This window comes from Mytilus galloprovincialis, chromosome 1, assembly GCF_965363235.1.
Source record: "Mytilus galloprovincialis chromosome 1, xbMytGall1.hap1.1, whole genome shotgun sequence".
Classification (NCBI taxonomy): Eukaryota; Metazoa; Mollusca; class Bivalvia; order Mytilida; family Mytilidae; genus Mytilus; species Mytilus galloprovincialis.
The window spans coordinates 35,461,763-35,484,030 of NC_134838.1; the positions used below are offsets into that span (position 1 = coordinate 35,461,763).

General features: G+C 30.2%; 3 protein-coding genes across 6 annotated transcripts in view; 1 reads left to right on the forward strand and 2 right to left on the reverse strand.

Moving 5' to 3' along the window:
* Window positions 1–8,063, forward strand: part of LOC143072856 (oxysterol-binding protein-related protein 9-like) — a 37,393-nt gene extending 29,330 nt beyond the window's left edge. For all 4 annotated transcript variants that reach the window (XM_076247977.1, XM_076247986.1, XM_076248003.1 and 1 more), the window contains 4 exons: window positions 2,830–2,952; window positions 4,022–4,113; window positions 4,339–4,474; window positions 5,001–8,063. In XM_076247977.1, the coding sequence (XP_076104092.1) occupies window positions 2,830–2,952; window positions 4,022–4,113; window positions 4,339–4,474; window positions 5,001–5,084 (435 nt within the window). In that variant the 3' untranslated portion in view covers window positions 5,085–8,063. The remainder of the gene's footprint in view (window positions 1–2,829; window positions 2,953–4,021; window positions 4,114–4,338; window positions 4,475–5,000) is intronic.
* The window catches only part of LOC143072814 (DEP domain-containing protein 1A-like), a 249,246-nt gene that overhangs the window by 56,118 nt on the left and 170,860 nt on the right, over window positions 1–22,268 (reverse strand). The gene's annotated exons all lie outside the window — the stretch shown is intronic.
* LOC143072802 (receptor-type tyrosine-protein phosphatase epsilon-like) overlaps window positions 9,162–22,268 on the reverse strand; it is a 47,204-nt gene continuing 34,097 nt past the window's right edge. The window contains exons 20-26 of the mRNA XM_076247912.1: window positions 16,636–16,735; window positions 16,171–16,244; window positions 15,550–15,684; window positions 15,055–15,189; window positions 14,231–14,376; window positions 13,552–13,687; window positions 9,162–12,854 (exon numbers count right to left, since the gene is read on the reverse strand). Coding sequence (XP_076104027.1) covers window positions 12,795–12,854; window positions 13,552–13,687; window positions 14,231–14,376; window positions 15,055–15,189; window positions 15,550–15,684; window positions 16,171–16,244; window positions 16,636–16,735 — 786 coding nt within the window. The 3' untranslated portion in view covers window positions 9,162–12,794. The remainder of the gene's footprint in view (window positions 12,855–13,551; window positions 13,688–14,230; window positions 14,377–15,054; window positions 15,190–15,549; window positions 15,685–16,170; window positions 16,245–16,635; window positions 16,736–22,268) is intronic.

Here is a 22,268-nt window from a genome sequence, read left to right on the forward strand (position 1 = left end):
TTCAGAAATGCAATAAACTTGTCAAAGGAGAAGTAAACTTTTACCATGCATGACTTGAAAGGAAGTACTTTATTGATTTTAGCCCACTAAAGTAGGTTAAAATGTGGAAACCATGTAGATGGTGTACAGGTCACAAATATCACATGGTGCCTATTTTAAAGATTTTAATTCCAAGTTCAAAGTTTTTTTCTTTACTGGATTTAAAGAATTTTACATTGCCAATGATTTGGAATAAATTGTATATAACTGGAATTTCAAAATCAAATATAAATACATTTTTTGGCTGAAACATCAAGATACAACGATTATGGTATCCTGTATCAATGAAGAAAATATGGAAATTTCTGAATAAATTGTACTAATTGTTTTCAAAACAAGCACATATTTAGGAGTTTTATAATACTGTTACATTTAAGATGGATTTTAAGAAAAAGTATACTGTTCAGATTATTTTAAGCAGATTTTGCAATAAAATAAAACTAAAAAAATTCTTTCGGTTTCTTATGGTTTCCTGTCGCGTTTAAAAAAAACTTTAATCTAACATCGAAAATAGATTTTAAATATAAACATGAAGCAAGTAACACTAGTAATGGTGTTCATTTATGTCTTTTGAAATATATTGTGCAAAATAAAGAAAATAAAGATTGGTTTCCTGTTTGGTTTCCTGTCACGTAAACGGTGAATCAAAATGTATTAATTTTTTCTTGAAAAACTCAATTGTTCCATTAATACTATTCTAACACCAACACAACCCACAGAATAAAAGTTAAAGTTTTAGAACTTATAAAAAAGGATACAAAAAGAAACCAAAGACCGAATACCAAATTATGGTCCATATTGTTTTATGTTTATTTTTATGATTGACAATCAGTAATTAAAATTTACATAGATATAAAAAAAAAAACCATTTAATATTCATACCCGTAGCTGGGGGTGGGAGGGGTTGAGTGTAGAGAGATTCATACAAACTTCCCTTGAAAACAAATAAGCACTGTTTAAGTCAACGTTCTGTTTGAATTGCGACTGTTAAAGTTGAGTTCGTGAGTCCAAATAACCCCCCTTGGAAATTCCTGCCTACGGGCCTGGGACTACCTAACCACATGCTCATATGCCTGTCGGAAACCTCATCAGTAAATATTTCTTGTTATATTTGTTTGTTAAATGCATATAAGATGAACATTAAGAATAGCAAGGTCATATGTTCAGGTCACTTTACAGATTAATGGAGAAGCAGCAGAACAAATAGTAAGGCATTGTGAGAATATGCTAGATACTCTCAAATCATACTTTCTTGTTTATTTGAACAGTTGATACTATTTGTAATGATTTTTTGTTATTTAATGTTTACTCATTCATGGTTATATTTTGTCTGTAAACCAGCTTTGATTACTATAAGTTTTCACTTCTTTGTACTATGAACATAAAAATTATTTATTTTGTAAAAATATTTCCTTTCTTCATTTGAACTTTACATGTAAACCTAAAAACAAAATTATTTCCATTTACCTGTGTATATTATATCATTGTAAATTGCAGATTTTTGTGTCCAGCTTATTTTTTGTTTTTCTGAAATTGTTTTACATTTCACAGTGGTTTTATACTGTATCTTCAAGTATTCATCCCTTATTTTATTGATTTTGAATTTACATTGTACATGTATCATAGATCAAATTTATTCATTCAATGTATGTTCCATTGTGTTAATATGTCTGTCATTTCAATTGATATTTTATAGTGTGTCTTTCTATGTTGTGATGTTACACTATTGTTTCAGATAAGGGTGAAGGTTTGGTACCAATAAAACGTTTAAACCCGCTGCAATTGTTTGCACCTGTCCTAAGTCAGGAATCTGATGTTCAGTTTTTGTTGAATCTTGAATTAATTTTTAATTTGAAACAAATATTGTCTACTGTTGGTTCATTATTTTTCATTAAATACCAATTTTCGTTGATTTTGGAGTAATGATAAACCAAAAATATTAATGTTAAAATAAGTACAAATTTTCTGTATGCTTTAATGCAGACTTTTGTATAACCATGAAATCAAATAGCCTCAAAAATACATTTTTTTTTCATTCCATGAAAATTTGAACCCATGATTCAGCAGTATCTAGACAGTTTGCACCTGTCCTAAGTCAGGAACCTGATGTTCAGTGGTTGTTGTTTGTTGATGTAGTTCATAAGTATTTTTATACGCCCGTTTACATGACGTATTATGGTATACCTCTATCCATCTGTTCGTCCGTTGTCAGCATGTCAGACATTAACTCAAAAATGCTTTAACCAATTTGCATAAAATTTTGTGAATTGTTTATATCTAATAAAAAGTGTTTTATTCTAGTTTTCAGACAAAACTCAAAAATGCTTTCAGCAATTCTCATGAAACTTTGATGAATTGTTTATATCTACTGATGTAAGCTCCATTTTGATTTTCATAAATTTCAGATATGTCATTGAGAAGTAATTGAACTTTATTTATTGAAAATGTGACGGGCGTATCATGCACTCATGGTGCAGCTATTTATTTTAAAATAGATTAGACAGTTGGTTTTCCTCTTTGAAATGATTTAAACTAGTAATTTTTGGGGCCATTTATAGCTTGCTTGATTGGTGTGAGCCTAGGCTCTGAGTTTAAAGCCATACTTTGAACTATAATGGTTCCCTTTTACTAATTGTGACTTAGATGGAGAGTTGTCTCATTGGCATTAATACCACATATTCGTATATCTATTGTTATACTTCTGCCACTAAATACCTATTGCAAAGAAAATTCCTATCAACATTTCCCAGTTAGAAGAGTTATTCAAATTGTATAATTATATATTTTCAGCCATTTTATGGAGGAAAAAAGCACAAAGTTACAGCTGAGATCTTTGAGCCTAATGAAAAGAAGCCCATTGTCAGTATAGATGGTGAATGGAATGGTATTATGTATGCTAAATATAGCACTGGTGTAAGTAACAAACTTTTTATACGACCACAAAAACTGTTTAGAGTTTGCATAATGCTATGATGTTGTCGTCTGTGTTTTTGTCTGTGTTTTTGTCTGTGTCGTCATCATTCCGAAGACACATTTGGTTTCCAGACAATAACTTTAGTTTAAGTGAATGGATCTCTATGAAATTTTATAAGAAGGTTTAATACCACAAAAGGAAGGTTGGGATTGATTTTAGGGGGTTATGGTGCCAATAGTTAAGAAATTAGAGGCCAAAAACAAGCATTTTTGTAGTTTCTGGACAATTACTTATGTGTAAGTGTATGGATCTCTCTGACATTGTACCGCAGAGTTCCATTTCCCAAAATGAGGCTGGGATTAAGTTTGAGGGTAATTGCCTCAAACATGCAGGTATTTTATAAAAGGGTAAAAAGGAGACAAAACAAGCATTTTTCTAGTTTCCAGACAATAATCTGTGTTTAAGTGTATGGATCTATCTAAAATTGTACTACAAGGTTCCATACTACAATGGAAATGATGGGATTGAGTTTGGGTGTAATTGTTCCAATACAGGGTTAAAAAAGTGGTGGTGGGTTTTTTAAAGAGGTTCATATTTTTTTTTTTTTTTTATCTCTAATTGCACAGTATTGCAGAATAGATTTTAAAGATCTTTGACCACATTTACTTTGTGTCAGAAACCTTTATTATGTCAAATATTTGATCACAATCCAAATTCAGACAGTACCAAGCTTGAATATTGTGTCCAAACTTGCCCCAACTGTTTAAGATTTGACCTATGTGGTCGTGTCAGGTTGCGCTCTGCTTAGCATTTTATTCTGTATTTCTTTTTTCTATTGAAACAGAGAAATTTGTACAAATAAACTAAAACATTTTTGAAAACTTTAAACTTTTAAATTTGTTCTGTAGGTCATTACGGTATTTGTTCAATATCATGTGTTGGTATCAGTTGAGAAAATTTGATGGCTTACAATAATACATCATAAAATGTTAAAATATCTGCATATATATGAATAACAGTCAAGCTTTTACTGTGTTATCACCATGCCATATCATTCTATTGTTTTAGATGAATGAAGTATTTGTAGATACAAAGAAAATGCCTATAATGAAAAAGTTAGTAAAACCAACTGACCAACAGACAGAATTTGAGTCTAGAAGGTAAACAAAATTAAAGACTTTCATAGGTTATAAATTCACAAACATTTAAAGATTCAAGCATATTTCTTTTGTGAAAAATACTTATTTTTAAAAACCATACAATTCTTAAACAACTTGGATTTGGAACTTGTGTTGAATTAACTTTTTTGATGATTGTGAAAAGAAGTGACCTGAAAAATAAATAACATATTAATTATACATTCATTAATTTTATTTATATCCTAGGTTGTGGAAGGAAGTGACCTACAATCTGAAAAATAAATTTATTGAAGAAGCAACAAATCATAAACAAAGACTGGAGCAAAGACAGAGGAATGAAGCAAAAGAAAGAAAGGAGAAAGGATTGAAAGTTGAAACAAAGGTATGGTTACTACGTATTCAATACTTACAGCAAAAAATAAAGAAATGTGGGGTATACATTAATGAAACATTTTTTATAAAAACATTGCTGTCATAAAAATTTCAAGATGAATTAATGTTCTAGACTTAGAAATTGACCTATCAAAATACTGGATTTGGTCGTATGAACACAAATTTTGCACTATAAATACTGAGAAAATACTCAGTTTACAAAAATACTGTTAATAGATAGAGAGATAACAAACCACTGATGAGGTACTTGACGGCATAGAATCATGTATTTATTTGAACCTTCGCTCTTTTATGGATTTTGCTGGCACAAATACTTAATTTGTTGCATTGTAATAAAGTGAATACAAGTTACATTTTTTTAAATGATAAATGAAAATCGATACTACTGAATATAAAACAGATGCTTTCCAATAGTTGTAAAAAGGACTGTCTTTCTGTAAAAAAGTTGTTAAGGCCCAATGTTAGATCATTTGATTCTAAAGCCAATAAAAGTATATTTGAATATTTACTTTCAGTGTTTCCATGAGGAAGGAGAACATTGGGTATATGACAGACCTTTATTAAAACGAGTAAGGAATTCACCAAGTTCTACATTGTGACAGATCTGATGTTATTGATGGGTTAACTGAAGCTTAAACTATACCAAGGATGCTATTAAAAAAACTTGGTGCAGTTTTGTTATTTTTAAGTATAAAAAAAGCTTATTTGATATTAAAAATTTCATTGTTTCTTTTTATATTTTGAAGAATAATAGCAATTGTTTGCTTATTGAAATTATTGCAATAACTTTATAGAAAATACATATTATAGTTTTGCTTAGAACAGTATTAAGAAAGTTAATAGAGCACTTGCTACTCATTTTATCATATATTTTTAATTGAAAGTTATTTAAATAAATGTATACTTCAGCCAAAAAGAGCTTGATACATATTTAGCTTATTTCCTTAATGACTTTACAATTTTTTATTAAAGATTGCTTTATGTCGCAATAGCGCAAACTATATCATGAAATTATAAAAGAGAATATTAAGTAAATGATGTCATATTCATACTTTTTGGGGAAAGACGGCTTCAAGCCGTCAATCCCCTATGGGGTTGACCAGAGTGACATCCCCTCACATCATTCATTTTGTTTTTATAGTGTGGAAAACCTCCCAACAAATCTTACTGAGATTGATGAGAAAGAGACACACAAATGAATAGATCGACTTTAAACACTTTTTAACACTTTTCCCTTCTGTTTCTCTCAAAATTATCGTATCTTGAGCTCTCCTCTACACTATTTACGTTTCTTTTACAATCCTGAAAAAATCAGTATGACGAGATATTCTAAATATATCCAACCTACATTATATTTTATAGTGACGTCATTGTTGGAATGCCACACTACTCAGAAGCAGGGATATCCTTCCCTGGTTATTTAAATCATTCTCAAAGATCGTGCACTATAAATTAAAAAGTGGTATTTGTTAAATTTAAACATAATTATGTTTGCTGTAGATGATTTAAACATCAACATGGAATACTTTAATTTGTAGGTCAACAACTTTCAAAGTAAACAAAGTCCGTGGGGATACATGAGATTGGGGAGAGAAACGATTTTTTTTCATTTTTTTCTGTAAAACTCTGTTTTGAGAATCTTCCTCCAATTCAGGAGTACCTCAATTGATGAGTAATTATCCACTAAAATAAACACTTGAAATGTGACATTTAGTATACGATTAGTAGTATTCCATTAAAACTAAATTTTGTGTACCAACATATCATTGTAATGGTAACAAACAAAAATTAAATTACAAATTTTGCATTTTGTAGTTTAAACCTATTTATTCATGAAATTTACAAATATTTCAAAATGTAGGATTTGGAAACAAGCTTCACACAGTTTACATCAAGCATATTGTTTTTTATTAGTACCTGTATCCCTGTGATGAGAGTTGTAACTGGGAACTTTATCAATGGAAATTTAAAACTGAATAGATTTTTCAGTCCTAACTTTCTTAAGAAAAAAATTTAAAATCTTAGAGTACTGTCACAAAAAATGGAAAATCAGGCCCTAGCCTGCAGTTCAGTCGTACACTATTAAGATTTCAAAAAATATTGTAGTTGTTGTTAAATGACAGAATTCAGTTGAATTTTAGATAATTAACTATCAACTTTAATCAAATGTTTAGATTTAGAAGATGCAGATCTCTTCCATTGGTCCAAATTGAATCCTAAACTAAGAAAACTAATTTACTTTAAACAACAATTGATTTCAATATTGTCAACCTTTCTACATGTTCTAGCTGTTCTTTTTTTCATTCTTTATATGAAGACTATCAAAAGATACCCCCCCCAAAAAAAAAATTAAATAGAAACAAGGGCCGTCTTTCCCCTCAGAGCTATTCAGCTCTTTGATTATATCAGGAGTGTGTTATAAAGTGTAAGCCAAAGGTGAAAGATTTTATGTAATTATCCTTGCATTGTATGTGTATTCGAAAGTGATAAATTTCCATCTGTTTTCATACATTTTTAAACTACCTGCTCAAGTTTTTGCATTGTTACATTCCGTCTTAGATTAAATTTGGATTAACTAATATCAGGGATCATGTATTGAAATATTTTGTTTTTGCATTGAGAAAGTTACTAATGGCATTGAATTAAAATATTTTTTGGCTTGGCTGAAATATGACGCTTCAAAACATCAAGAATTCAAGTTGATTTAATTCTTTAAAGATTCTCTTTAAGGTCATAATTGATATTTTCCATTGGATAATTAATTTTTTTTTTAAAAACTCTGTATTTGTAGATCTTAAAATTTTAACACTCTGAATAACGTCTTTCCTGTCTATGTGTGTTCTATTTGTTTTAAGAATTTTTAAGTATTGTTGAATATTGATATCAAAATATGTTATGAAAATGTTCTCAGTTACAGCTAATTATAAATTTATTACAATGTTTTCCTTTTTTTTCAAACTGATTTGTACTAAAAATTTAAAACATGAAGTCTAAGTCTCAATATCAATATTCAAATATGCATCCCTTCTTATCCTGAAAAAAGTACTTTCATTTATTAAAATTAACATTTGTGTAAATTGCACAGAAATCAGGTATATTTACAAAAAATATTTAGTAAAAAAAAAAAGTAAATTGTAAGAATTCTGAAAAAAAATAATAGTTTAATTTGCTTGAGAAAACATAAGGTCTTTTGTGAAGAGTTGTCTCATTGGCAATCATGCCACATCTTCTTTTATATATATAAGTATTTAGATAGATGAAAACAAGATATTAATATTCAAAACTCACTGTATTGGGCATTTCATAGATTTACTCATATTTCAAAGCTTTTTAATTATTTTATAATATCAAATATCATATGTGATTTAAAATATTATTATGTTATTTAAAATTTGAAGTGGGGCAGAATTCCTGTTTGCATTAAGAAATTGCATTAAGAAAAAACTAATGAAATGTGTCTGAATATGTCATATCATGTAAATTTATTATTGTTTGCCAGATAGGCACAAAGTGTAAAGAATTATGATTTGAAGTATATCTTCCAAACTGTGATATAAGTAATAAAACCTATAATGCCATTGTTAGTTTTGTTGTTAGATGCCATTGAATGATGTAACATTACAAGTTCTTGTTCAAATTTGAACATCTGATTTATCAATCTTGTTATACCCCAGCTTTAAAAAAGTGGGGGTATACTGTTTTTCTTTGTCTGTCCATCTGTCAGTCCATCTTTCCATCTGTTTGTCTGTCCCATGAATATTTTTGTGATTTATATGATTCAGCTTACCATGTGATGCGTTTTCAGATTCATCACTCAACAACTTACTGTTTACCTTATACTTTTTAGAGGGGCAAAGGTATCATTAGTGAACAGTAGCTCACAGATTCACTTGTTTTGGTAGAGATATTGAATACATATAATATAAGTATATATTGTAAGCACAATTCTAGTTTCAATTATGGATGTATTCCTATCCCAGAATCAACTGTTTCCTCTGCATGTCATGAGGTATAAAAGGATATGTCTTATAGACAGGATAATTGCAGGCTAGTTACAAATTGATGTTCATTCAATAATAAACAAGGCAAAAAGGCTTTGCAGGGCGATATTTGTGTTGGTCTTTTGATGAATGGGTTTGTGTTAAATGTCCAGTGTAAACTATTTCATGCTTGTCAGGACAAGAATACGTCAACATGATATGTGTATAAAACTTTTATAACTGACTATTATGCAGTATGGGTAATCATACCACAACTTTTATATAAACCCCAAGTTGTGATAAACTTCTATTCAACATGCTAGTTCACAAGGTTACATTCTGCAGTGACATTGTATTATTCTGACTCTGAGCCAACCAGTCTTTGCTCTTATGTTGGCAGAGAAGCAGCAAATACCTAATATCTTGTATGGCTTATGGTGCCTTCTTAAAATATTACTTGCAATACTATAAATTACATTTAAGCTTATGATCATGTAGATTCTCATATGTATTTGCTTTGTCAACAGTCCTGGACAAGTATTGATAATAAATTTCAGTTGAAGGCAATGCACATGGCCTCAGGCAAATAGCGAAAAACTTAAGTTTCTATTTGTGGCCAGGTTGGACAAAGTTCAAAACTGGCATATGGTATGTTGAGTGGGCAGGCAGGTGATTTGAACTAAAAAAACAAAACTAAACTGTACATGATTTTTATAATAATTTCATAGATGAAATGAGCAAACATAACACTATTAATAACAAGCAATAAACTAACAAAAGGTTAAAATTTAGGACAACCTACAATACAACTAGTAACCTAATTTTTACAGTTAATATGGTTAACATATATGAACTTGATATTTTGGAATGGATTACAGATCATATACATGCAACCCATAGGATTTACATACAACAAATATTCAATGCCTTTTATATTGACATTGTTCTAAATGACCTTTAAAATGAAGGTCAAGTTGAGGTAACTAAAAGCATCTTTTATGTAAATTTGTAAAAAAAAAAGTACCCATTAGAAATGCCGTTTGTAAAACATAAGATACTTGTGAATACTCTAACCCTATGATTTCTGGAATGTTGATGGAACTTGTCCATCATTAGTATAAATCATATTAGGAAAATGCTTTTATATAAAATTTGCAAAATACAAGATTATTATCAACAACAATTAATTAAAAGTTATGATTTTCTTTAAACTATCAGTTGTACAAAAAAGTTAATTTCATGGTTCATCTTAGACAAGTTTAGAAGTTCCAATCTGAAGTTTTCTTTTATAAATCACAGATATCAAACTGATAGTAACGTTTTGAAATATCCAAACATTTTAAAATCAAAAGAAGAGTTACTTCCCCCTGAGCTTGATATTCATAAAACACAACCAATTTGTGGCAAAAAATCAAAAACTTGTAAAATGATAAACATATATAAATCCTATTTTACTTGTATAAAGTTTTTGTTACAAAAAAAATATTACAAATAAAAAAATGCAGGAATAAGAAGAAAATTGTTGTTTATTTGTTAAGTTCTGGGTGGATGGATGAAGATATTTTTTTCAAAAAAAATGTATATTCATCAAGTAATACACATTGAATAGCAATACTATTTCCTCTAAAATACTGACTCAGGGTAACTATGAGTATGACTATCACTCTAAGCATACTGTAGACAATTAAACTAATGTAAAAATATGTATATGTTAGTAATAAATTCCTAAGAAGACAAGTTATTTCAGAATCAGACAACCTCATATGTTGTTTTCAACATTTCATCAGTAAAAAAAAAGTCGAAATATGATGCCTTTAAAAGTATTAACACTGCTTTAAGCTATAACTGATGCATGAAACAATCAAACATTTAATGAAATGAACAAATTATGGAATGATAAAATATTTGAAATGTTTACAACAAAATCTATCACAATTCTATCACAACCACAAGTAATATATACTGACATGTTTCCAAGGCAACACATTTGTTGATATATAATAAAATAGCACATTTGCCCTGCTTGAATATACTGATTATATCATGAGTATAAGGATGCTTAAAATCTGATTTCTATCTGTATAAATGGGCGAGAGACAAATATCTCCCCCAGGATGAGACAAAATATTCAATAAATGGTTCTTGAGAGAGGGGCGACCCCAGGATGCAAAGCTGAATATTTTTAAAAGAGAGTAAACAGAGTAATTTTGAGTAGGTTCACAAATTTTACCATGAAAAGGTTACCTACAGACCCCTTAATAAATTGTTTATGTGAAACAATCTTAACATTTTCAAAACAGAATTCATCTAAAGTGTATATAATATTTGTTTGATTCAACCACACTTGCTTTAAAGGTCACTTCTATTAGGCTAAACCTGTCTTGTCAGGTCCCCCTTTTTTGAATTTCCAATACCTATGAATTTTGAACCACAATTCAAACGTCACCTGTCACAAAAGGTCAATTTCTCTAGTCCTGACAGCAAACCCTTCAAACAGGTTCCACTGAATCTAAATGCATTACATCAGATTACACTTAGATACAGCTCGACTTATATAGACATGACATTGTGTTTAACCTCAAATATGTTTGATTTCAAATAAGCCTATTATAATTCCCCAGGAACTATACTATAACAATATAACTGTGGATATATAAGATCACTGTATATAAGACTGTAAGATATACAAGATAATTGTACAAGGTCACTGTACAAAAATAAAAAACTTTTATTATACAAATATTTTCTATGTACAATTGTTAAGAAATACTAAACTGTAATACTGATTTATCAGTAGAAAGAACACTGGCAATATATCACTTAGAGCAGTGTGTTAATATATGGCATGAAAAAAAAATCTGATCCCTCTTTTTATTACTTAGCATCAGTTTGGAATGAGAAGGATTAGTTCAGAGTGTGAAAAACAGTAAACTATTTACTTTCTTGATTAAAAAAAATGTTCCATTTCACCAATTTCAACCTATCCTAACATTTTGTATCCCTCTGGTTTTTCCTAACCTACTTTGACATGCACAACCTATAATTTTTACTATTCTTACAAAAATTATCTGTTAAAATATTTTGATTTATTGATGTTAAATTGATTGTTATTTCTAATATATCTTTCATACAGTTTCCCGTTCATTTATTTCTTTATATTTTATATAAAAATATTCGAACATTGTTTCCCTGTTTCTGCATGTTTTATGTACTTCTTGTTTTAAAAAAGTTTACAAAGAAGAAAATTATACTCAAAACAAAAAAATCACAAAAATCACAATAAAATCTATATAGATGATTATTTTTTACAATGTAAGAAAATTTAACCCTGCTTTGTAAGACTTATTCTACTTACATAAATCAACTTTTGAATACATTATTTATAACTTTATCTAACTTAATTAAACCAGATCTTAGCTCCCTGTGGTATGCTTATATATAAAATATTATGTCCAAAATGTAAAACTGAGTATGTTACTTAAATGAACACTTATGAATAAAAACTATTCATCATACACAATGGAATGGCATAAAAAGCACATAAAAAGCACATGTAAAGCACATATAGATATACATAAATTATTAATCAACAAGGAATGTCAAAAAGTGATGTATTAATTAGATTTTTATAAATCGTAATTGCATATCAATTGCAAAGATGTATAATATATAAGTTTTAGTACATATAACAATAAATGTACTGACTAAAAACATTGAGATGGTTCCATCTTTTATAAATGACTAATAAGAAATTTGTATGTATGTATATCATACAGATCTACTGTAATTAGAACTCAAGTGTTTATGATTAAATTTTAACAGACCGATTCTGATAAGAGACATGATTCAAAATGAAATTTAAATTAAAAAATCTGTTCATATCAATAAGATGATATAGATCTCAAAATCTCAGATTTTGACAGAAAAATCTACATGAAAAGTTATCGGATAAATATTTTAATCTATAGGTGATCCGCCAAATGGAATTCTTAAGTAGAATAACTGCACTTGAATTTTTTTTTTTAACGTCATAAACATGACATAAAACAGACTCAAATACATATATGTATATAATAAACTCCTCTCATGCAACTTTACATGTTATCTTCAGTCGTTTGCTATCTACACTTCAAAATACACAACAAAATTCTCGGGAAAGACTTGATCACTGAATGCTGAAAACAACAACCTCTCTGTACACGTATAATTTGATTATAAAATATGTACACAAAATCAACAACCATACAAAAATAGAACATTCTTTGGCAACACAGAACCTGATTTTGATTACAGAGTTTCTGTCTTTGGTTTGACATCAGATCTAGGGCACTATTGTGGAGGTGGTCGTAAATTACATTCTGCCATTTTGTAACAAAACTGATATTGCTCCTACAATAGAAAATTAGCAGTGAAATATATAGGGAGCTACCTCTCATTATATATGACCATAAATGTGGGTATTCAATTAAGTAAACCAAAATCACTTTTCAGCACAAATTTCTTTCTATTTTTAGTAACTAAGAAAATAATCACTGGTATAGTGACCTCATCGTCTCATCATTTGTGACAATATATATAAGTAAGGCTGCAATTCCATAATAAGTACTTATTTTGCATCTAGAAATCTCTCATTTTCACAGATGTTGGTCTATCATGAGAAACTATTACCTTGACCTTAGAGGATGTCGACCTTAAAAACAATAGCGCTATTTCTTTTACTATATGTGATTATTTTAAGTTGCAATGAAGATCAAAAGGTAAAGTGAGCTCTGGTAACTTGAAACCCAATTTTAGAAAGCTCAGATTATTAATTTCTGGGGAAAATGCCACAAAATTTCATGAAAGGACAGACACATGAACAGACTAAACTAGTATATCCAGAGCAATGTAAATACAATCCAAGAATTGTTCAATTTGCTTCTTGACAAAGGTTACATCACAAAAGCATCTAAAGAGGTAACTTGTTAAATATTTCTACATCTCCTCACACAATACTCATTCATTTCTATAAAGAACACATATATATCTCCTGTTAAATAAACACAATATTTGGATAACATTTTTTTTATATAAAGTATAACTTTACCTTATCCTCAATGAACTGGGGTCTATTATTGCGAATTGTTTTAACAGTTTGGAACACATCGATTTCTTGGTCTTGCTCTTTACGCTCTAATAATAAACTAATGGCACAATATAATCCACTTCTACTAGCACCATTCCTAGAAAAAAAAATCAAAATGTAGTTAAGAATAAATCCTCATAAATTTCAAATGAATATCTTTTGTTACAAAGTAGAAATACCATGTACAACTTTATGAGTTTGAATGATTAATTGTAATATAAATATCATGCTATTTAAAAATAAATATGTTCAGAAAATCGTTAATAGGTGTGTAGATCAAGCATGAATGATGAGATATTAGTTTCTTCCACATTGCAAGTTAAAACTAAAGACTAAATAATATATAAGAAACTGAAGTCAAACTAGGCCTACTTTTTGGAATTTGAAAAAGAAATCATAGATTTCACCATAAAAAAAGTCTTGACATCACTTTCACCGAATGCCTTTTATAGGCAAGTTGTACTCTTTATAAAAGTAACGTGTAAACTCAATTCATAAACATTTGTGAAATTCAGAGAAAACTGAAAATGTATCCCTATAAACATAAGATTTACCAATGAGGAGATTACATTTTTGTACTGAATGATAATGTCCTATTTTAGTCTTTTTTTTTAAAATATGCTAAAATATCATTACTTACATGCAATGAACTGTGATTGGTCCTTTTCCACTCTGTTTTGTCCAATGGTCTACCTCTCTCAATAAATCTGCTAATGCTTGGGCACTTGATGGAATGTTTTTCTCTCCCCAGTTGAACTCAAACTGTTTTACAGCACGATCTTCATTCTATAAAATGTAATTTTATATGTACATACATAACAAGAGTTCACATGCTGATAATGTCTTGCCGATTTAACTCATCATGACTGAATTCAAATTGAAAGTCTTTAAGACAACAGTTTTTGCGCCTGTCCCAAGTGAGAAGATTCTGGCCTTTGTTAGTCTTGTATATTTTTTAATCTTCGTTCATTAATATGTTTTGGAGTTTGGTGTGACTTCCATTTTAATTGAACTAAAAAAAGTACACATTTTGTTTACGGGCCAGCAGAAGCCCACCTCTGGGTACAGGATTTTCTTGCTATATTGAGGACCAATAGGTGGCCTTCTGCGGTTTTCTGCTCACTGACACATTTCCCATTTCCATTCTCAATTTTATCTACTACAAGTAGCACATCAAATGTAAGGGCATTTAATACAGAAGCTGATAATAATACATACAAATAATATTGTTTACTAATGATGAACATACAAAATTCATGAGAGTTTCAATAACTTTATCAAATTCAAAAGTAGTTGCAATGGAAAGAAAACAAACTTGTTGTTTACAAAAAAAAAAATTTGCAATTAAAGGTCTTTTTCCTATTCTGTCTACAACCAGTTTCAATTTATGACAGCAATATGTATAAATTTTGTGTTTTCAATTGGGCTGTATAAACTATAAACAGATCGGTTAAAAGATTTTACCTTTATTTTGTTACTCAGTTTAAATATCCTTTCTGTAATTGTTTTGTTAGATTCACTAGAAGACAGGAGTTCTATACTGAGTGGATCATAAGACACTGTATATCCATATTCTTCTGGCCAGTATAAGGCACATGTCTACAATAATGCAAAAAAGTTTCAGATTTGTTTTAAAAAAAAACTACACTATCGAGATGAATTATTTTAAAAGCATTCCAATTAATAGACGTATATTTACGTAAGTTTATATGGTATAACTTAACACTTAGCTTGAAAAAAAAAGAGAAATAAATTGTTCTATACAAACATAAGGGTTATTTAATTTGTCCAAAATTAAGACAGATTTAGTTTATTTTAGAAATTTTCATTTCACATGGCTTCACTTCTTTTATTAGTTTAACCCTGAATATTAGTTTTATAGTAATATGAATATATATCATAAACATTAATACAGCACACTTTAAAAAAAACAACAACTCTGGGAGCCATTTAACAAACCTTGTCGTTTCTATCAAACTCATTTAACATGATGACAGTGTTAGAGTTATAGTCATATAACATTCTCCAGAAATCTGCTACTGTCTTTGGCAATGGCATCTGTGTAACAATAAATCTATCTCTACTTGTGTAACCCTGAAAAATAAATACAAATACTTTATAAATTTATAAAAAGTATTTCCTCATTAAGACTGGTTTTGGAATATCCAACCAAATTTATCTATTTATTATAGATATTAAATTCTGGTTTAAACATTTTTTTAAATAAATTCAAATTTTATCATTTCTCTTAAATACTCCAGTAATTAGCAAATATGCTATGCTCTGTCCTCTATTCTATATAGTTTAAAATGGAAATAATTTCATGCACATGCATAAATGAATGATATAATTGGAGTAGTGGCATTTTTGTTTTTGATGCTGACCAATCAGCAAGAATTTCAGGTGTTAAAACTGTTTTTTGTTTGTTAAAAATATGAAATAAAAAGAAATAATGAAACAATACTGATATGAACTTTTTACTTTTCTATTCATCCTTATCTTGCATATTAAATATAAAATGTCAACAGTTGTGAACATTAAGGGCTTTCAAGACAGAAACATTTTAACAGAGCTACTTACAGGTAAAAATACTGCATTTATGTAATCATTTGATCCCTCTACCTGTGTATATAGGTGTGGCCTGTATCTGTTAGCTGTAAATGAACATTAGACAACGTTTTAAAGACTTCCTAGGAATTTGAAAAATATCTTTGCTATAGAAAAGACATACATCTTTATTCTTAAAAATGTTGATTTCTTAGTTAAATAAAAAGCAAGTAAACTATTTTAATGTGCTAGCTAACATGAGACACATTATAGGCACATTGGTCCTAAATTATGAAAAATTAAAAATAGACAGAGGCAGTCTCCTGAACCTCCAGAACTTTGAATCATGAATATTCTATTACAGTGGAAATTTTACACAGAAAAACTTACTTAACCACTTGACAATAAGAAAATGGTAAAAGACTTAATCAATCATGATGATGGTATAAGTACTTCGTACACACAAAATTTACAGAGCATCATTTTCATTTTACTTACCTGGAAGTACATTCTTGACTCTGTTTTTATCAATATTTTCTGGAGCTAATGCAGCTTTGAACTCTGTATTTTCTATATTTTGCAATAACTTCTGAGCAACCTTAACAAAAAACAAAATATTGTATAAGTATAAGAAAATACAATAGTTAAAACATAAAATACTTATAAAGTCCTGAAACATTTTATACAACTTTCTTTGTTACTATTGATAGTAATAAATACCACATACCTAAGAGAAAGAGGATGATAGAGCAGATTATAGCCCAGAGACACCATTGTCAACCAAGGGAAAGTCTAGATTGAAAAAAAAAATTGGGAGGGGAAACAATCTGCTCTTTTACCCTCTAAGATATGTGTTATTTTAATTCAAACTAATAAACTATGATATCTTGTACATATCAACCATCCATATTTATACAGCACACAGTTGATCAAGCATGTACATAAGAAAGATAATAGAGTGTTAGCTATGGGATATAGTTATTTATCTTCCTAGTATTAACCAATCAAAATCAGGGATTTTAACATGAAGCATAATAGATTCGAATATCAACTTTTTCATAAAGCATAAACCAAGTTCCTTGGTTTGACATGAAAGAAATGATGCTATATGCCAATACAACAGCAACCCAATAAAAAGAAAGACATAACTAGATGCTCCGCAGGGCGCAGCTATATACGACCGCAGAGGTTGAACCCTGAACAGTTGGGGCAAGTATGGACACAACATTTAAGCTGGATTCAGCTCTAAATTTGGATTGTGATTAAATAGTTGACACAGCATAGGTTTCTGACGCAGAATGAATGTGGTCTAATGAACTTAAAATATTTTTTTTGCCTTTGAGCAATTCACTATGCTGTTGAATATTAATCCTCTCAAAAAAATGTTTGAAGAAATTTTCTTTTTATTTATGAAATCTGAAATGAGAAAAATTTAACCCCCCCCCCTCCCCCCCCCCCCATTTTTTTTCACATCCCCCTTTCCCTTTTTCCAAAACTGATCTCAATTCAAATTCCTAATGGAGTTTGCAACAATAACTACTCATTTAAATACATCATAAAATATTAAAATGTAAAATAAAGTGCTTGTTATCACTGAATGGTAAAGATTGTTTTAATTTATCAGTTGGTAGTAAAAGTGAATATACATTGTATATTGTATAAAACAATGATTTAAGTTGATTCAACTACTATTCTGGACAAAGAAAGATAACTCCAATTGAAAATTTCTTGCTATTGCACAATATTGTGCAATTAGATATTTCTTGCTATTGCGCAATACTGTGCAATTGAAAATATTTGCTATTGCACAATACTGTGCAATTGAAGATTTCTTGCTATTGCGCAATACTGTGCAATTGAAAATTGCTTGCTATTGCACAATACTGTGCAATTGAAGATTTCTTGCTATTGTTGAATACTTAATATAATAATTTTGGATCCTGATTTGAACCAACTTAAAAACTGGGCCCATAATCAAAAATCTAAGTATATGTTTACATTCAGCATATCAAAAAAGCCCAAGAATTCAATTTTTGTTAAAATCAAACTTAGTTTAATTTTGGACCCTTTGGACTTTAATGTAGACCAATTTGAAAACGGGACCAAAATTTAAGAATCTACATACACAGTTAGATTCAGCATATCCAAGAACCCCAATTATTCAATTTTTGATGAAATCAAACAAAGTTCAATTTTGGACCCTTTGGGCCCCTTTTTCCTAAACTGTTGGGACCAAACCTCCCAAAATCAAACCCAACCTTCTTTTTATGGTCATAAACCTTGTGTTTAAATTTCATAGATTTCTATTTACTTATACTAAAGTTATGGTGCGAAAACCAAGAATAATGCTTATTTGGGCCCCTTTTTGGCCCTTAATTCCTAAACTGTTGGGACCAAAACTCCCAAAATCAATCCCAACCTTCCTTTTGTGTTCATAAACCTTGTGTTTAAATTTCATTGATTTCTATTTACTTATACTGAAGTTATTGTACGAAATCAAGAATAATGCTTATTTGGGCCCTTTTTTGGCCCCTAACTCCTAAACTGTTGGAACCAAAACTCCTAAAATCAATCCCAACCTTTCTTTTGTGGTCATAAACCTTGTGTCAAAATTTCATAGATTTCAATTTACTTAAACTAAAGTTATAGTGCGAAAACCAAGAAAATGCTTATTTGGGCCCTTTTTGGCCCCTAATTCCTAAAATGTTGGGACCAAAACTCCCAAAATCAATCCCAACCTTCCTTTTGTGGTCATAAACCTTGTGTTAAAATTTCATAGATTTCTATTCACTTTTACTCAAGTTAGAGTGCGAAAACTAAAAGTATTCGGACGACGACGACGACGCAAGACGACGACGACGACGCAGACGACGACGCCAACATGATAGCAATATACGACGAAAAATTAAAATTTTTGCGGTCGTATAAAAAACATATGTTAATCCCAAATTTCACAATTAACAATTGGTATGGGTTAATACATAAAACAAGATCAGTAAAAAGAATGTATAAAACAGGCACTTTAAAAACAGAAGAATCATTGTTATACATACACTCCCGCCAAGATGATTCCCGCAAAGTCCATCTAAAGACGCGGACTATCGCGACGGGGAAATTCAATTTTTACCGATAATATGCCGCGAAAAGTCCATTATGGTCGCGGACAAGTCAATTTTTTATCGTGGACCTTCGTGGAAATCAATAGAATATATATATTGTAATAACGCAGAATTTGATGTTATCGATAATGTTTAATTTTTGTTACAATGAATGTGCTTGAGAATTAATTATGGCGGTAAAAGCTGGTAGCGAAAATTTGTCAGTTTATTGGTTGTGTATTGTTATTTAAAATCACATTGATCCGTAATTACTCCTCTTGTCCTGTTGTTAGTTCTATTCAAGTTCAGGTAAAGTTTGATTGACATTGGGCGGTCTTTCGTTTGTACTTTTGTCTGAAAGGTAATGCATACCAGGAAAATACTAAAAAAAGCCAATGAACAGGTGATCAGGTAATAATCGATTGTGGAAGGAGGAGCTACATTAATTTGTGTGGTGAGGCATACCTGCAGGAAAATACACAAAAGTCATACGAGAAGTTTAAACCAATGAACGGGTGTTCAGGTAATAATCGAATGTAGAAGGAGGAGCTACATTATGTTCACTGATTTTGAACTCATTATCTTTAGAAATTTGTAAATTGAAAATTGTTTGAGATTCATACAATCATTAATGTTACAAGTTATTAATTATCAATAAAAAAATAGTTTAAAATCCTGCGACTAATTATTTTTTTTTTCTTTTATGAGGGGGGTTAGGAGGGGTCCTGGTCCCGAAATCCCGGGCTTAAAAAGACGAAATCCCGTGGTTCCGAATTTAAATAAATTTAAATCCTGACATCCCGAAATTCGAAAAAAGATTTTTCCGATCCCGAAAGGGTCAATCTTGAAATCCCGAGCTTAAAAACACCCGATCCCGTTGTCCCGATAAAGATCCTTACCCCCCCCCCTCTTTTATTGTTACCGTAGAGAAAAAAAATCGTAATTTTTAAAATGTGATATTCATTTTATCATTAAAATGATACTTGTCTTACAAGTTGGGCTTATTGAATTGTTGAATGGTTTTTGTTTAGGTTTTTACTGGGAACAGTATATCATAATATTTAGTCTTTATGTCAATTGACAAATGATTCAGTTCATATTTTTGAAAAACACTACTACGTAATAGTACGGAAGAGGCTGACATCTGGTGATTTTTAAGTGAATTGTTTTATCGTGGAGAAAAATCTTTTTGTTTTGTTGTAACTGATTATTGTATGGTGCATGTATGTTTAAAAAATCGAAAAGGACATCAGTAAACTTGAAAAATATCAAGCCATAAAACCCTGTTGCACAATATACCAGCAAATGACATTATACTGCCCCCGGGAATAAACGAACTGGTCAACGGATTTCAACCAGGTAAATGTACATGGACAGGTATTCAGCTGATCAATACCCGAATATGTCATCGTAAACAATTTCCAAAATAAATTCTCACGGTTGTAAGAATATTATAAATACCCGTAAATGTAACAATTGGCAACACATATAAAATACAGATTTATTTTTGGCAGAATTTACTTACCATTTTTTTTTTAATTGAAAACGTTTAAATTCTTGTACACATCTTTGTCGGAATTTATTTAATTTTTATTTTTTTTTTATTAATTTGATCTTTACGCTTCTTATACAACTTACTTTTTTACAAAGATAATCATTCTCTTATTTATTAAATGACGAAACTGAAAGAAAATTTCCTTTTGCAAATAACTTTATCGGAAGAGAAGTCTATGAAACCTTTTGAAAATAGCAGGTGTCAATAGATGGTCAGTTGTAAATTCTTACCAAACAACATATATGTACTCTTATTTTCACGCCAATTCAAACATCTAGCCTTTAATTCCGATTACCCTGCATATATATTGTATCAATAGTGTATTTTTTTCATTCGCAGAATATGTATTTAATATTTGTCCCTGAAGGTTAAACAAGCAACCATAATTCAATCAATCGATTAAAATCAACATCTTTTAAATACATATTTTAGTCAATACGGACCTTGAATAGGAAATCCAGTTTGACAGAAAACTAATGAAGTAATAAATTTATTTTGGAATACAATTGCTGTGAAGATGAAAGAGAAAATTTGTTTTGATATAGAACAGTTGTAGACGACCAACAGGTACCTGCCATACCAGACTTGTACAACATTCCAAATGAGGAGCTGACAAGAATCAAGGTTTCGGCAAAGAGCTCTGGTAATTTTGCGGCTGCCTTAACAAAAAGGTTTTTTCCAGAATTGTACGGCATGGACAACCTGCGCTACTTCTACAACTGGAATGGTGGTGGGAAGCATGGCAAGCGTGAACTGGACCCAGCCAGGTGAGAAATAATTCGTCAATTCACAGTTCGGATGTACCCTGAGGTCCGTCAGGAAGACATCTGCCGGACGAATGTCATCAATGCTGTCAATCAGATGCTGCGTCGGCAGCCTAAGAAGCAAAGACCTGCACTTGCTGCTGTCCAGATTGAGATCAATCCACCAGAAGCTGACCCCCATTATCAAGAGCTAGACTTCAACGCCCTTTGAAGTGTATACAGTTAACACAAAGATTACAACGGTCCTTTTAAGGACCACACAAATCTTTCAAAAAGATATTTGACATTGTTGCATTAAATTAAATACAATAAACTTAGCTCTTCTCCCAGTACATCTTCTGTCTTTTCCTCTATGCTAAAGTACTACAAATTATGTCTTTTTGTTTGCCCAGCACTACATTTTCAATATACCCCACTAAGTTTGATAAAGCTTAGTTTTTGGCAAATCATACGACAAGCATGTTTTCCACCATTTTTTTCTTATTATTTACATAATGTTCCAACCGTTATCTTCAAAAATGACATGCACTAATTAATGCAGAAAATAGGCATCCGAGTTTACAGTCTGTCCTTTGCATCATATAAGTACATGTATAAACCCCGGGTCTTAACCATGTCTTGTAGTGATCAATGTTGAATGTATACTAAATGCCATTTAAACTCTATTTGATAACTGTCCTGTTGTCTAACAGTCCCAGGAATTTAAAGACTGGT